Source organism: Myzus persicae, unplaced genomic scaffold (assembly GCF_001856785.1).
Source record: "Myzus persicae strain clone G006 unplaced genomic scaffold, MPER_G0061.0, whole genome shotgun sequence".
Classification (NCBI taxonomy): Eukaryota; Metazoa; Arthropoda; class Insecta; order Hemiptera; family Aphididae; genus Myzus; species Myzus persicae.
Window position 1 is genome coordinate 16,740 of NW_019104487.1, and position 18,536 is coordinate 35,275.

The following is an 18,536-nucleotide window of genomic DNA, read 5'->3' on the forward strand; positions in this document are numbered from 1 at the left end:
ATTTATATGCAACCAGTCTTAAAGTAGTCATAATTAATAAATATCTATAGAATAGTCCAATAATACAAGGAACCTGTGAATAATATACACATGGCTAAATCACTAGATATGATCGCATTGGCACGCACTTTTGTTATGGGCTGTGCAGTGTGCACGAACTATTACGCAAAATACTATACATATATTGCATGATTTAGCATGTAAAAGAATCTCAGCTGACAGTGATTTTTAGATTTATTAAGTCATTGAATTAATGATTTTGTATTTTTTTGTTAACTAATAAATCGAAGTCATAATATACAGGGCCTGTGCCAGTCATGACACCTGCTTATCACCAAGTTCGCGATCATACCTAGTTATTAAGCCATAAATATACGTATATGACTGATATGTTTCTTATCTTGACGTATCACCGCCCTTAAATGTGATCTCCGGAAAATAGGTGACTCATTTCTACAGACTAGAATTTATGTTTTTCGCAATTTATACATAGATACACGGGTTCTACAAGCGGTCGTCGAACTCCCAAATAGCCACTCGAAAATAGTTTGATCAAGATTTATAGTTTATTATATTTAGTAAATTTTATAACTTGTACATTATACACAGTTAGTTTTGTAAAATCCAATTCAAACATTTGTTAATTTTTAAACATAATAATATATTAAACATATCTTATATTAGATATTGAAAGCAGTTCTTACACCATTAAAACATTTACAGCTGAAAAACGTAATTAGTTGTGACGTTCACAAAAATATAGTCACTATCAAAACCTTAAAAAAACTTGCCAAGAATTGCGTCTCAAATACATCAAACTAAGAATGAGTTGTGTATAGAAAATATGGAAAATAAACATGTGAAATTAATTTAAATTCAACATTATAATATGTTATAAATTATAAGACATTGTCCGACAGGACGCTGTTGACCCGAGCCGAGAGGACATCAAGACCAGTGACGTGCGGGATTCCACAGGGATCCGTGCTCGGGCAGGCTCTGTGGAACGTCGCCTATAGCTCCCTGCTGAGGACGGAGGTGCCACCAGGGGTCCAACTCATCGGATTCGCATACGATCTGGCAGTCGTCGGAACGGCAGTGACGGGTCAGTCATTGGAGGACCTGGTCAACCCCGTCCTCCTGAAAATAGACGAGTGGATGAATAGATCACGGGCTGGAGTTGGCACACCAGAAAACCGAAGCGGTCATCTTGTCAAGAAGAAGGGCCTACGTCCCCCCGAGGCTATCGATCGGAGGTCACCTGATCACATTTTACGGTAAGATCACATACCTCGGCGTGATCCTGGATAAAAATCTGACTTTCGCGCCCCACGTGGAAACCGTGACGAAAAAACCGTCACGCACGGCAGCTGCGCTAGGCTGATGCCGAACATCGGAGGCCCCAGCGAATGGAAAAGAAAGCTGCTCGGCACCGTGGTGGACAACCAGTTGCTGTATGCCGCACCTACTTAGATCGTCAAAGCAACCGCCGCGGCCAGGACCAGAGCGAACCTGATCCGCCCGCAGAGAGCAGTAGCGCTGAGGACCATTCGCGCGTACACAGTCTCGGACGAGGCCACCCTGGTACTGGCCTCGACGGTTCCCGCGGACCTACTCGGCTTGGAGCGGAAGAGGATCCAGTCCCGTATCACCACCGAAATCGCTCCCGAGGCACTACGACCTTCCAAAGCCGCGGTCAAGAGGGAAGAGAGATCCCGTACCATCGAGGCATGGCAGCAGAGATGAGAGGATACCAGCAAGGCGTCCTGGACCAGACGATGCATTCCATCAGTCGGACGTTGGCTTGGAAGAACGGTCCCGCTAGTGCCTCTGACGTACCACATGTCACTGCAGGCACTGTCGGGACACGGCTGCTTCCAAGCTTACCTGTACAAGCGAGCCAGGGCCACCAGCCCCGTCTGTTTTCAGTGCCTGAGTCACGAGGACACCGCCGAGCACACCCTGACGGAGTGCCCCTACTGGAGCGTATTCTGGGTCCCCCTGGCCACTCAGCTGGGACACAGCCTGTCCACAGCCAATATTGGAGAAATCGTATGCGCCCCCCCCCCCCTTCGAGCAGCTCCCACCGGACCCGAACGAGAAGTGAACGATGCTGAGGAACGCAGAGGAGACCTTTTGGCTGTTCTAATAGGATGGTGGAAGGCATTCTATCAGCGAAGGAGGACGAGGAGAGAGCCCGCCAAGCCGCAGAGCCAACCAACTGACTTCACAACTCAGAAACCAAAAAAATGTAGTTAAGTTTTCATTTTTGTAGCCAATGGCACCAAGGGAGTTAGAGCCCCCCATTCTTTGTAACTAAACTTGTACTTGTAAAAATAATTGTTGCTATAATAGCAAGTGGGAGATTGTCCCACTGCTATTTTATTTGTATTGTTTTTGATTAACCTCAATAAACGATGGGGGCCAGAGGGGAAGTAATGCTAACGCGGTCCTCCCTCTAGTCCTCGGTACCATATAAAAAAAAAAAATTATAAGACATTGAAAATGAAAGTAATCAAAAATTAAACTATTCGTTTAAGATACTTGCGAAAAAAGAAGAATACCTACAACAAAACAAAAATTAATATTGGCAGCAGAAAAGCCTAGTTTCCGTAGCGAAACAAATTAAATAATAATAAAGAAAATGGTATTATTTTGAATAAAATGTATATGTTTTTATTAAAAATTTAACTTTTGAGTTTTAAAAAAGGAAATAGTTGTCCACCATTCACCAGCTTTGCTGTCGCTTAGATCTTTAAGTTATAGATATGGATAATAGAAATCATAATACCTATGTTACATTTTCACTTAGTTAATACAATGATGAGTTTAAAAAAATTGTGGATGAACTTCACAAGATGTTGTTTTGGTTGCAACATAACAGGATGTTCTTTCACTTGTATTAATGTTATCAAACCAGTAATAATTAATATTAGTATCTGAAAACAGAAAAATATTAAATTTTTTATATCAATATACATTGTGAACAAATAAATACATTTAAATAAAAACTATAAATATTCACATCACATTACATCAATGAAGTATATACTAACTGATGAATTTAAATTTATATTGCAAATTCCAAAAGTCGTGATTTCAAAAACTGATATTTGGTTCATAAACATTTTAACCTAATATACCTATAAATACAGAATAAGAATATAATAATAACAGTAGGTATTTAACATCAATAATATTGTGATCTGTGTTGATGTTTATAGGCACATCTACCATCTTCAGTGAAACATAGGTTAACAACAGTATTATTGTGCTCATTATTTTATTTTATTGGTTTTTTAATTTTGGTGTTAAATTAGAAATCCTTTTTAATCGTAAATGTGATATCATCTTTTGTTTCTGCAAATTTAAATATAAACCAATAACAATGATGCAACCAATTTGAATTCATCATGGTGTGTCTTAGTTTTTGCTATAGTATTTTAATTTAATTTTAAGAAATTCTTCATTTGGATAAAAGGTGTCAGTTTGCACTTCCACACTCTTAAAATTACTAGCTGGATACATGTTGTCGGATTCATTATTAGTGTTTTGTAATTGATCTAAATTTAGATCTGTATCATACAAATAAAACAAATTGTTAACAAATTTATTTATAAAATGATTTATGACAATAAACCGTTACTACAAAAGTTCCTTAATGTAGGTGGTTTCCTAGGAATTTTAATTGGTGCTTGAAGGTAGGACAGAAACGATGGGAATACTGATGGAACTGCACTGTCCCTTAACAATAATCTATGTGCACCAGGTCTAATTTGATAGTCTTGTTTTGTAAAATGAACACTACATATCCTACTCCATTGATTTGGTTCAAATTTTTTTCTTTTTATTTGCACTTATCCATTTTTCCATCAACTCACTGTTAGAAGTGGGAAATCTATGATCATACAATTATAAAATTAAAATAGATACAGAATACATTTTCAGAGCACTGCCAAAAACCATTGACTTGTTATTTAAAAGCTCAATATCTTCACTAATTGGTTATTATTATAACTTAACTCACCGAAAGAAATGTATATTTTGTCCAGCTTGATATTTGTTTGAGCATCCATAAGCAGCACATGAAACAGGCATTATAATTAATTTTCATGCATTTGTACACTTCACTGACTATACTTGTAAGTTGTATCTTAATACAATGACGTTAAATTATATTAAGTAATTAAATAATAAATAATAAATTGTTATAGAATATAATAAAGTCTATAAAATTATGTAGAATAATCTTAAATGTTTTGTAAACCGACAAAATGGCGGCAATTGATAAGCCGAGCTTCAATAAATCTCGAGAGTTACTTATCTAGTGTATTATAAAAGTCTGTGGTGTTGTATGAGCTCCGGAACTTTTCTACTTTACCGGACACCCTTTTTTTTGCGAATTTTTTTGGGGGACTTTGTCATATTTTTGACGAAAATAATTATGGTGAAATCAGAATTTGGCGCTCGGACTTGGTTTCCAAGTTATAGGCCCGCGAAGTTAAGCCCTTTTTCACAATTCTCTTAAAGAGCTAGTTTAGTCAGTGTACAATGTACATCAAAGCGGATTGAGGTGCAATGGCCACTAATCCCATTTGAACGCAGCCCATCCGGAGTTCAAGACCTAACGGCCCATCATATTTTTTCCACTTTTTTAAAAAAAATTTTCAAATTTTTCTGGAGATTTCCATTTTCCGAGCGGGGTCATTTGCTTTTTTGTTGCACCGAGTCACCCGGTGGGGTCACTCGATCGCTACGCTCGCTCGGACAATTAAAAACGAAAATATCCCTCGATTTGCTATGCAACGCCTTCTCAAGTAGGTCACAGGGACAGGACAAAATCCCTGAAACGAACAGGGATTGTGGGCGTTTCGGCACTCGTCGCTACGCTCCTCGGCGCCGTCGCTCCGCTCCGCAAATCGAAAATATCCCTCTATTTGCTATGCAACACCACCACAAGTAGGTCACAGGACCAACAGAAATGCATTTCAGTTGCAACTCGATAGTAAAGCTTGGTCACTCGCTCGCTGCACTCGCTCGGCAATTAAAAACGATAATATCCCCCGATGCAAAAAATTTTTATCCCAGGACGTCAAAATTGATCCCGGGACCTATAGGATCGTACGTGGTTCTTTTACCACTAAGCCACGAAATCTAACAGACGGGGCACCGAATAAATTCGCTATTTAAACAAAATATTACAAAATACGTGATTTTCAAAGTGCTATAACTTAAAAACTAATGATTAGCCCCAATTTATTTTTGCACCATCGTTTTAAGATTGTCAAAATACATAAGATGCAAACAAAAAATATACAACATTTAGGGTGTCCCGTAAAGTAGAAATATACCTGAGCTCCGAGTAACAACACAAAAAAAACCTCATGGTCGTGTGTTGCCGTTACATTGTATCCTGTTCACTGTTGGTCGTCATTTTGTGTGCTTCTAAGCGTGCCCCGCTTCTCGTCAAACATTCGTCGCTGAACCATACAACACTATTCCCGGCTCGGAGTATTGTGTGCTTGCGATTGCTACATCGCCGACGAGAGTTCTCCAATGGTACAGTTTGCAGCTCCGCAGTCGACCATCAGTCGCGCTATTACAGTCGACGTCAGGCAGACCGGCCCCAACGGACACGTGTCAGCGCTTGAGCGGTGTTCCCCGACCTTGATACCTTTGTATTGGTTCACATTATATTATAAGTGAACGGGTAGCATACACTTGTGTGTGAATTGTGTGTTACATTTATATATCTATGTTAATCAGCTCCAACGTTGTCTTTATTATTTATATATATATTATATTGTGTGCATCTGTGACAGTGTGTCAGGCGACTAACTCGGTAAAGGCTCACCGGCGCAACAATAAGTTTATACACCTATTATATAAAAATCACGTGTCACTATAGAAAATGTTTGTTACTAAACTTCTCCGAAACGGCTGGACCGATTTTCATGAAATGTTGTGTGTATATTAAGTAGGTCTCAGAGAGTGATGTAAACTATTTTCAATAACTCTAGGTGTAAAGGGTGGCTCACACAAAATATTTTTTTTATATTTAACGTGTAAATTGTATAATAACAATACACACTGAGTGTACAACACTAAATATGGTTACCGAATATTATTATCGATTTTTAAACGATGAAATACATACATTTGACATAAAATACAGAGGATTGCAATAATATTAGGAGTTTTGGTAAGTTTTGATGGAATATTCCTAGGATGGCTGAGTTGCACTTAAAGCCGGCTCATCAGCGAATCCCCAGTCAAAATAAAAAATTTAAAAAAAAAACAAATTCATAAGACCTATGGCCCATAGGCTATGGGCATTCTAGTGCTGTGTCCTATAATAATAAAATTATGTAATATAATATTATAATAGCCGATAGTATACTGTAGCTAGTATAATACCAAGCAAGTCTCATATAGATTTGGCATTTATAATGAGCAATGAAGTGCATGGGATCCGCTAGTAAATTATAAGACATGATAAAACAGATCAAACAGTTTATTAGGGAAACTGGAAAAGAACGACACAGGTAATAGAAAAATGAACAAACTAATAATTTAATAAAAATGTTTACTAAAAACTGAATTATTTGAATAAAATTTAATTTTTCATTTCAAAAAAATTCAAACGTTTTTTTTTTTTTGAGTAATCGACCTCTGCTTACAATAGTTTTTAACCTATAGCTCTAACCTGAGCTGTGATTAATTAATATATTACATTTTCACCTAGTTGTTAAATTATAAATACCTAACATAAACTTCTGTAAATTTTGTTTTGATTGCCATATCATTGGATGATTCTTCATTTGTATTAATGTTACTATACCAGTAATGAGTAATATTAGTATCTGTGAACAAAAATATACTTCATTTTTATATCATTGTTTATTGTGCTCAAATATGTAAAAAAGAATACTATAAATAAGAATACAATCTGTAAACTATATACTAACTGTTATAACAAGATTCAAATTTATACTGAATATTCCAAAAGCTGTGATTTCACTAGACTCAAAAACTGTTATTTGGTTCATAAACAATTTAACCTAAAATAAAATTATTAAATTAAAGACTATAAGCATATATTATATAACACTGATTTCTAATATTTTCTCAATTATATAATGATTTTATTGTGAACTTGAATTTTTAGGTTTGACGATAAATTTGATATCCTAATTAATCGTAGGTGTGAAATCATCTTCTGTTTCTGTGGGTATGAAATTAAAAAAACATAATGCAATCAGTTCATGCTTACATTATGCAAGTTGTGTTACAAAGTTATTATTATTGTTACCTTTTCGTGAACACGTGATGCAGCAATGATAATAGAAAGAACCAATATGACATCTATTATGTAAAGACAGTGTGTAACTACAATTCTTATTAAATTTAAAAAACTAAATCTTTCTGTTTTCTTATCATTAAAATTAATAAAATAATAAAATTTTAGTAGCATATGAATATAACTAAATACAAAAAATCCTAATAGTATTTGTCCGAAACCAATACTGAATAATCTTAATAAGTCCGATAGTTCAGCGTGTAACAGCCGTATTTTGTCCAGTGTCATTTCTGTTATGGAACATGTCCATTCCCCAGGAAAGGGTAGAAATCTGGGAAGAAGATATTTCCAGGACTCATTCAACGTCTGGAATCTATACTCTAATTGCTGTAAGAAAAAATATGTCGAAAAACATACTGCAACGTCCAAGATGTATTCTATCCGAAAAAAATACATGGTTATAACAACGAAGTTAATATTCAGTGGAGGCCAAAACACAAAATACGAAATCGTCATCCCAATGTAATAAACTATTGCGAAAATGAAGATTGAATTCCAATAAGTTTATTTTGGTGAATGCTGGTGAATCAACAAAAATCTTGGAAGTGATTTTAGTTTTTGATCGTACTCTATGATGCCGTTCATCAACCTACAAATACAAAATGAGAAAACCATAAGATTAAATTATATTTGCAGTATATACTTTATATACAGCGAGGCCATGTGCATCATGAGTCAATATTAAAATTTAAAATTAGTGTGCATGCATTTTTGATGAATTTTCATTACCCATCCTGATATACAATCGTTATTCCATCACCCGAATAACTAAAAATCGTAATATCAAAAATATTCTTACAAAATATGTAGATGATAGGGAAGTTAAATATTTGAAAATAAAACTAAAAAAGTGAAATAACTTATTACCGGACACTTGCTTTCATTGCAGTTTTATCCATTATTCAGAGGATTCTTTGTGTAAAAGGTTTGTAGTTTGGTCTCAAAAATATTTGTTAGGGGATGAATCACTGTATATAATTAAGACTTAAAGAGGGAGGGGTGTCATATTATGCCCGATTTAATTAACCTTAGCTGTTCATGTTCTTATTGTATGGATTTGTTATTGATTTTGATTATGTATTTGTTATATCATTGAACTCAAATGTATTATATTCATCAAAGCTATCTACATCTTGTGTACGATGAGATACACTCGGAAGCAACTGCTTAGTTATATAAATGAGCCATTATTCGCTTAAAAAAAAATGTAAATTATTTTTAATTATTTAACTTACTGTATCATCCGTGTTTCCGATACTCTTGATGCAATAATGACAGACCACAATTTGAACAAATATATTTTTTCAATAAAAAATACATTGGTATGTATTGAGTAAGTGAATATTATTAACATGATCATTCGTATGAATTCTAGAGATTTATACATTGTTTTTGTACTTTGAATTATTAACCCATTAGGTTCTAATATGTAAGACATGTTAATGATGCCAACAAACTTGCACAAGTATAAAATATTTCTCAATGTTTTACTATAAACATTTGTCATTTTAAGGAAGTATAATTTTTGATACTAAATAGGTTTTGAAAGTATTATTTGATACTTGGAAACAGATATTTATTATTACAATGCAATAATAAATTAAATTATTCAAAAATAAATTAATAAAACCATTTCATAGGAAATTTGTATTCATTAATTTAAGTCAATAATCATTGTATCGTCACAGTCTACTAATTAGTCAAAATTATAGGTTAGGTAAACGTATAAAGCATTAAGCATTAATATTGTTCTTGACGTATTGAAAAGATATAATTGAAAATTATAACCGAATACATTATATTTTATTGCAATTCTAAATTCAATGTCAAACAGTTGATATAATTGAAAAAAAAAAATATATTCATTTCATTCTACAGTTAAAAATATCAGGTTGAGTGTTACAGTAATTGCAGAATATACAGAGTGTTTCTGAAGCGTGTGAGGTAATTAGTATATTATGCATACTCACTGTGATGCCACAATGAAGATTTTTTTGGAATTTTTTTTCTAACTTCAAAATCTAGGTATTTTTCAATTATTTTTAGAATATTATCTTGAATGTAAAAGTAAACACTCTAGTCGTATTTTTTGCAAAATTCTCATACGAATCGAGATATCGCATCATTTTTGCGCTTGTCATAGCATACATTTGTGTCACACCTTTATTAAATAACTTTTAACTTTATAAAGTTATAATAGTTAGAGTAAAAGGAAACTACCTACTTGTGTGTTTATACTGAAATTCCAGTTTTTGGATATCATAGTACCTAACATAATTATTTTGACTCGATAAGATAAACATTTTATTTTATTCTATTATTATTATTTGCATTCTGCCCATAACCTAGCTGTAGGATTTCCATTTCCATCAGCTAAACCTAGTCACAATTAATAAACTAATAAATAGTTTGTTTCGTATAACACGTCGGTTACGACAACTTAAAATAGTTACACGTTAATGTTTTGTGAAAAAGTAAAATACCTAGAGTTTTTAATAAAATAAATCACCAATGGGTGATATTAGTTAAATGCTTAAACTAATTAATTAAATTAACTAGTACTTACCCAACATAAAAACCATGTCTGCATATTCAATGTCTGTGTACGCCATTGTGCAAAAATCAAAATTTAAATTAAAAACTTTAATTCTTAAAAATAAATATTAATGTTTTAAATGTCGTTCAATGACAAGTATTGGACTGAGGTCTAATCACTCTAATTAGACCAACTAATGTTCATCATGTACTCTGTAAGGAGTACCTACTGTCAATTCAATATTAACGATAAAAATATAATATTAGGTTCACTAATAAATAATAATTATAGTATAAAATAAAATGTTTATCTTATCGAGTCAAAATAATTATGTTAGGTACTATGATATCCAAAAACTGGAATTTCAGTATAAACACACAAGTAGGTAGTTTCCTTTTATCTCTAACTATTATAACTTTATAAAGTTAAAAGATAAAGGTGTGACACAAATGTATGCTATGTGTTTTTTTTAGTTGGCGATTCGACCTGATGCGATATCTCGATTCGTATGAGAATTTTGCAAAAATTACGACTAGAGTGTTTACTTTTACATTCAAGATAATATTCTAAAAATAATTGAAAAATATCTAGATTTTGAAGTTAGAAAAAAAATTCCAAAAAAATCTTCATTGTGGCATCACAGTGAGTATGCATAATATACTAATTACCTCACACGCTTCAGAAACACTCAACCTGATATTTTTAACTGTAGAATGAAATGAATATATTTTTTTTTTTTCAATTATATCAACTGTTTGACATTGAATTTAGAATTGCAATAAAATATAATGTATTCGGTTATAATTTTCAATTATATCTTTTCAATACGTCAAGAACAATATTAATGCTTAATGCTTTATACGTTTACCTAACCTACAATCACAGTGAGTATGCATATACTAATTACCTCACACACTTCAGAAACACCCTGTATATTATATATCATTACCCAGGACATGTTTAAGGACTATGTTTATATTATTAATAGTATGTACAAATAAATGGTGAAATATTTTTTGTTTTAATTTTGATTCTTTTAAGTTTGAAGAGGTGAAGATTAAGTTTTTATTCATTTCAAAAGACAAGTAAGATCTTAACCACCATCAGTTTTTCATTTAAATTGTGCTTACTGTTGCGCATACTATTACCTTAGCGTCTTCAAAGCTCAAGCCAACGTTTTTTACATTTTGAATATTATGGTTATATTGTAGGTTGGGTTCGTACGTTTAGGAAAAACTCAGATATTAGGTACGCACAATTTTTTGAATCCAACGAGGCAGTAAAATACCTATGTCTGGCTCTGACCTTGGACTGTAAGCCTGAGCTTGTAATCTTCTGAATATTTTCTATTCATTTTTCAGACTTGAACTGTTGTCTATTAAAAATGTATATGAGACGTTTCTCTGAAAGGTGAAGCAGTATTATAGTATTCCACGATATTCAGTATTTTAGAAAACAACACGAAAATGGATTCATCATCATCAATATTCACTGCCTATTATATTTATATATATTGTTGTAAAATTTTAATTGTAGCCATTTTTTTTTTAAATGAATTCCGATACAAAAATTGGTAAAATAGTATGTGACATTTTATTTCCACCGTGGATTTTAAATTAATTCCTACTAATTTTATAATAATATAACACCAGTGTTTTATTATTGTGACATTTTGATCTAGTGTTTTAAAATGAAGTGTGTTTTTTTTTCAGTTTTAATTTTTTGTTGGCCACCGACCACCAGTCTTGGTCCACCTCTTTGGCCAGGTATGGTTATACATTTGACAGAAAAATGTTCCTCAAATATTTATATTACGTTTTTCTAGACATGATATTTACTTCTACTAGCTTTACCTTCTCTCACTGTTATTATATGTTAGGGTCATTAAATGGTGGTATTGTACCTATATTTGTATTATATCAAAATTTGTAAAATTCTAATAATTTATATTTTTAGTAGCAAACAAACTAAAAAAAAACTGTAAAACAATTTTTAACCACGCCTTTGGTTTAATTATACTCCTATGTTGGTTAAAACGGGAATTAAAATGTTTGTGTAGCTTAGAAAAAAATAAAGTGACAAAACTGCCTGTAGTGTATTTAATAAAATAATTGTGGGCCCAACAAGTCTAGTACCTGTACGGCTGTACAACTCCGTATCGAAACTAGTGTACCTAAAATAATTCCCTAATACTTGGGATGCAAATTGAATACTCCGATATTTACATATTATCACTTATTCATTGGGTACCGAAATTTTACTTTCGTCATATACTAAGATACAATAAGATAACTGACTAATAATAGAATCAAATAAGAAAATAAAAATTTAATTCTTTGGTTAGTAATTATAGACTACTGTGTAATTACTGTTTTTTTTTAACATTAACTTTTAATTACTTTTAATTTGTGTAGTTCCTGCTTTCCCTGGGCGGGAAGCAAACTTATTTCAAAAAAGATCAACAGTAAATCAATTTATATGTATCTTATTTAAAAATGAAAATAACATAGATGCCATTTAGAAAATAACAATAAAAATGTATTAACTTTCCAAAACTGTTAATGTCTCAATGGGTAACTTGTTGAAGACACAATAGGGTCGGTCTAACCATTGGGCTTTTACTTACAATTAATTAAATAATATTCTACATTTTCACCTAGTTGTATGTTGTATTATGAATACGAGTATCTAACAGAAACTTCAATACACTTTGTTTTGATTGCAATATCATTGGATGATTCTACATTTGTATTAATGTTACTATACCAGTAATAAGTAATATTAGTATCTGTGAACAAAAATATAATTAATTTTTATATCATTGTTATTTGTGCTCAAATACATAACAAAGAATACAATCTGTAAATTATATACTAACCGATGTAACAAGATTCAAATTTATATTGAAGATTCCAAAAGCTGTGATTTCACTAGATTCAAAAACTGTTATTTGGTTCATAAACAATTTAACCTAAAATAGAATTATTGAATTATACACTTTAAGAATCATTTAAACACTTTCCTCAATACTATAATTATATTACTTACTTGAATTTTTATGTTTGCCGATAAATTTGAAATCCTTATTAATCGTAAATGTGAAATCATCTTCCGTTTCTGGTTGTATAAAATGAAAATACAATGTCATCAAATCATATATAAGTTATCCGTTATGTGTTAAAAGTTTGTTTATATAAATGTCCAATGATTATTGGTCCAATAATAATATTTCAATTGTTAAAAAGAATGTTCACTGCATTTACTTTTTTTGTATTGTAATATTTTATTAACATAGATATTGTCAAAAATGTCTACAGTAAATTAATAAACCATTAAAAAGATATAAACTGAATTGTATTAAATAAAAAGAATTTTTGAGTTACAGATAGGGTTGCCATATTTGGCTAGGGTCTTGTCGTGACATTCTAGGAATTATTCTAGGATGGAATGTATCAAAATAAACAATTATGAAACAAAAATGTTCATTTTCACTTAAGTTTTTGCAAGCAAATATATTTGGTGGATTTCCTTTCAATCGGGGTATTTTGTATAATATTTTTTGTCGAGTGATAAAGCGACTGACTAGCAATTGTCGACTTATAGCAGTTATGCCATGTGTCCGTGTCCTACTTCGTAAAAAAAATGTCATGAATTGATAATAATAACGATTTAATTGGATTTTAATCATATACGTTTAGTCTCATTCTCATACGATATTTAGAAGAACAAGTAACAAGTTTTAAAACAATATTTTTTGTTTTCCATCAAAATTCTAAAGTATTTTACAATTTATTGAACGAAAGTGGAAGGAATGTAAAAGATAATAATGACTTATACAGGTGTATATAATTAAATATTTATATCGTTGTTACCTTTTCATGAACACGTGATGCAGCAATGATTATTGATAAAATCAATATGATATTTCTTATGTGGAAAGTTTGTGTAACTACAATTTTTAGAAAATATAAAAAACTGAATTTTTCTGTTTCCTTGTCATTAAAATTAATAAAATAATAAAATTGAAGTAGCATATCGATATAACTAAATACAAAAAATCCTAATAGTATTTGTCCGAAACCCATACTGAATAATCTTAATGAGTCCGATAGTTCAGCGTGTAACAACCGTATTTTATCCAGTGTCATTTCTGTTATGGAACATGTCCATTCCCCAGGAAAGGGTAGAAATCCGGGAAGAAGATATTTCCAGGACTCATTCAACGTCTGGAATCTATACTCTAATTGCTGTAAGAAAAAATATGTCGAAAACCATACAGCAACGTCCAAGACGTATTCTATCCGAAAAAAATACATGGTTATAACAACGAAGTTAATAGTATTTGGTGGAAATAATACAGCATTCATAAATACCAGTGTTATATAAAACACTATTGTGAAAATAAAAATTGAATTCCAATAATTTTTCTTTGTTAAATACTGGCGAATCAGCATAAATCGTGGAAGTGATTTTTGTTTTCGATCGTACTCGATGATGCCATTTATCAACCTATAAATAACAAAAAGAGAAATCATTACGATTATATATTTGTAGATTTTACACAGCTAGGTCGCATGGACCAAAGTAAATATTAAAACTAACATTTTGTATGCGAGTATTTTTCATGAATTTTCATTACCCATTTAAAAAATACAATCGTTATTATATCCCCTTATAAGATGTCAAACCAAAGTATCAAAAATATTCTTACGTATATGTATTTGATTGGGAATCTGAATATTTGAGAAAAATTGAAATACGATGAAAAATCGAAATACTGGACACACTCTTTAACTAAATTATTCACTACTCATAGAGTTCACTATGTGAAAAGTTTGTACTTTGTTCCCAAAACAACGTTCGCTATCTGGATGTTTTCACTATTGTTCGTTATTGGAAGAATCAGTGTATATGACGTGAAAGATGGAGAATTCTCCTTCAGCCCATTTTAGATAATCGCTTTTTAACTTATGGTGTTTTTATTTTATGGATTTGTTAATGGGGACGATGTTGTGTTTTATGATTGAATTCAAATGTATATACCTATTATATTTATCAAAATGGCATATTGTATGCTTTGAGATAAACCCAAAAGCTACTGGTTAGTTATACAAAAAATCTGTTGCTCGTTGTTTTTGAAAAAATTTAAATACAAATTATTTCAAATTTTGTAATTGTTTGATATTAATGTTATATTTATCTTACTGTATCACCCGTGTTTCCGATATTCTTCCTGCAATAATGACGGACCATAATTTGAACACATATATTTGTTCAATAAATAAATAATTTGTGTGAACTGAGTATGTGAATACTATTAGCATAATCATTCGTGTCAATTCAAAAGATTTATATATTGTTTCTGTACTCTGAATTATTAATCCATTGGGTTCTAATACATAAGAAATGTTAATGATGCCAATAAACTTGCACAAAAATAAAATATTCCTCAACGTTTTATTATAAACATTCGTCATTTAAAAAAAAAATTTTTTTGATACTAAATAGGTATTGAACGTTTTATTTGTTATTTGAAAACAAATATTTATTATTTTCATGCAATTATAAATTATAATATTTCAAATGATTAAAATCATTCAAAAAAAATCTAATACAAACATTTCATGCGGAATTATTATTTATAAAGTTAAGTCAATAATCATTATACTGTCACAGTTGACAAATCAGATGAGTCATAATTTATAACTTCTACTAATGGATAATATATATATATATATTATATGTAAAAATGTTTTGACATTTGTTTGACTTATTATTGAATATAATTTATTAACTCAAATATTTATTTGCAATGGTATAATATGATATTTGTTATCAGTTCACCAGTACAATATGTATAGTTAGGTACCTATGATATTATAAAAAGGTACATTTTGACTTTTGAGCTATCAAAATAATGTCATTTTTTCTGTATTGAACTTTAGTAAAACTATACTTACTTAGAATAATCAAATTAACAATATAACTTAAATATATAATATTTAAGACCTTATTTCTTAAATTTTTTTCAGAAAGAATTTTTTTTATGATTGGAAATACTTTATTTTATCATCATAACAATAAACATATAAATAATAAAAATAAAATATATGAAAAATAATTAGATTCCTATGGTAATATATTATATACTTTTTTTATTTTAAACGTAAGACAGCCCTAGCCTAAGGCTATCTATATCAAGGGATATTTGACAGTTTACATAATAGTTTAACGGATAATAAAAAATATTTTTATAAGTACTAAGGATAATATTAACAATTGGTAATTTTAAGATATACAGAAGTAACAATAATGTGATTACAATAACATACTAATATTTACATATTTACAATAGTATAACTATAAGGACAGAGAAGTCGTAGAATGATCTGGAAGAAGCGCATCTGTGGAGTGAATATTTGGATGTTGAGAGGTGGCTTAGTGTAGGAAGTCGTGGGGACGACCTCGTTTTAATCGACGATGAATTGGGTGAGATATTATATACTAATATATAATTGATTATTATACACATGGTCTGTAAAAAAAAGTTTTTTCATTTTTTCATTTTGAGAAGTGGGTCTTAATAGATAAAATAATTTGCAGAGCAGAAATTGTTTGTGCTCCGGGCGGCCGTGTAAATATTAGCTACGCGCCTACGTGTGTCGACTTGTCGGTTAGTAATATAATATGGTAGTTTGGAGCATATTTAAGAGGACGTTTGACAAGTGTTTATTCGTCCGTAAAAACCATTTCAGAACTGAGAAGGCAATAGTTATAACCAGTGTTGGGGAATAACTAGATAAGTTATCTAGATAGAAATTATTTATCTTTTATCTTATCTAGATAAATTTTAGCCAAGTTATATTTATCTTTATCTAGATAGAATTCTAGTTATCTATGAGTACATATCTAGATAATTTATTTGTGGACTTCCAAAAAAAATTGTTGTTATTTATATTTATGTAATTTTCTGTATACCATATACCTATTACACGGGAAACAAACGTTTGGTAAAATGTATTATCATATAATGTTGCCGCGCAACAATATTTATATACAAAAAAAAAATAGAATAGCTGGTCACACACACACCATCACATTTTTAATTATTTATTTTTGTTTTATTGTTTTTGTGTATTAATTATGTGATTGTGAATTATTATATAATATTTTTGTGTATTAATTATGTGATTGTGAATTATTATATAATATGTAGATTACGCGCGATCAGCCGCCTCTTGTATGCGAATTTAATTTTATCACGGCCGCCGTGACTCTGTCTCGTTCCTACTGTACGTCGTTGTTAAGATTTCGGACTCCGTAAATTTAATTGTTAGTTTTGTCAAATTGACAATACTTTTTTATTATATTTATTAGCAAGGCGCGAATCGCCACTGTTGTTAATATTATATTTGTGTGCGTGAATCGCCACAGTTTAATACCTTTATATTATTATATTTGTTGGCACTAATCGCCTTATTTTTATTATATTATTCTACAATTCATAGGCGCGAATCGCCGCATTAATTATATTGTTTTATACATGTAGACGCGAATCGTCTAACATCTCCAACGTGTTGTAATTTTTATATTTTATTGTTTGCGTGTGTGCAATTATTACATATAGCTATACAGGTTGCAGCTGGCCAGCAGTACACTGACAAATTGTGAGTTCTTTTATATTATCATTTATTTATATTATTTATTAATTGTGCCCAATTGGCATTAGGAACCATTTTATTATACATTATTATAATAGTACTTAGCTGTATAATATTATTACTTGTTATTTGGTTGTGCCGAACCGGCAATTATTATTATTAAATATTTTTACATTGTTGGGCCAAAAGGGCTGTAATCTACTATTTTGTTATATTATATTATCTATTATTACCAAATTGAGTTACAGTTTTATACCAGTTACCTATCCGTTAGTTATTGTACACACACCCACATATAAACACATTTGTACTCAAAAACACACTTTTAGCACAACACGCATTACGTAGTTCTACAGTATTTGCCCGGCAACCCCGACCACTACTGTTTGAACTACTACATCACTACATACCCAGCTATCTTCATATTATTTCTCCGCCCTAGGTGTTAGTGGTGCTCTAAAGCATTGGCGTTCGGGCACGCGTAATATTTATTATGCTCTCGGCCCGTTCATATAAGGTATTCCAAAAAGAATGTTCCTTTATTATAAAACTGGAATTTCACATCGTAAATATTGAAACGATCTAAAAGTATAAAATTAAAAATATGTCATGTTACTTAGTAACTTGAGAGAGCAACTAATAATAGCAAAATCGAAAACATCTATCCCTGCTGCCCGTATGACGATGGTCGTCTTCATAAGCCATGAACTAAGATATACAGGACTGGACACTGTTGGGTGGGCGGGTATGAGGGGTACGGTCAGTAAATGTTACGCCGCTCCTTTAAGTGGATCTGGCGCAATCTATGAGAATAACTTGGCAATCTAATTAAAACACAATTTGCATGCTACAAATACATATTATTTCAAAAATAAAACATAAATATGTTTATTTTAACACATTATAATAGCATTCTATACTGTACATGCTTTAAGCATACTGTTTTAAATTTTGTATATCGTTATTACCTTCGAAAAAA

At 31.2% G+C, this 18,536-nt stretch overlaps 1 protein-coding gene and 2 pseudogenes across 1 annotated transcript; all 3 read right to left on the reverse strand.

The window, feature by feature from the left end:
• Nucleotides 1–2,804: 2,804 nt before the first annotated feature.
• LOC111042482 lies at nucleotides 2,805–7,945 on the reverse strand (annotated as a pseudogene).
• LOC111042480 lies at nucleotides 3,374–4,098 on the reverse strand (annotated as a pseudogene).
• A 4,691-nt stretch (nucleotides 7,946–12,636) lies between the features above and the next one.
• On the reverse strand, nucleotides 12,637–14,350 carry LOC111042479. The gene is made up of 4 exons (XM_022327108.1): nucleotides 13,769–14,350; nucleotides 12,945–13,013; nucleotides 12,775–12,867; nucleotides 12,637–12,684 (listed from the first exon to the last, which is right to left on the reverse strand). The coding sequence occupies exons 1-4, from the start codon at nucleotides 14,348–14,350 to the stop codon at nucleotides 12,637–12,639; spliced, it is 792 nt and encodes a 263-aa protein (XP_022182800.1).
• Nucleotides 14,351–18,536: the final 4,186 nt, after the last annotated feature.

Bases quoted from the DNA above. Each gene is read 5' to 3' on its own strand.
- LOC111042479 (XM_022327108.1), bottom strand. From the start codon at position 14,350: ATGCTGATTCGCCAGTATTTAACAAAGAAAAATTATTGGAATTCAATT. The intron at 13,014-13,768 runs GTAACAACGATA...TTATACAACCAG, and splicing joins CATCACGTGTTCATGAAAAG to AAACGGAAGATGATTTCACA. The intron at 12,685-12,774 runs GTTAGTATATAA...TTTTGTTCACAG, and splicing joins ATTTGAATCTTGTTACATCG to ATACTAATATTACTTATTAC.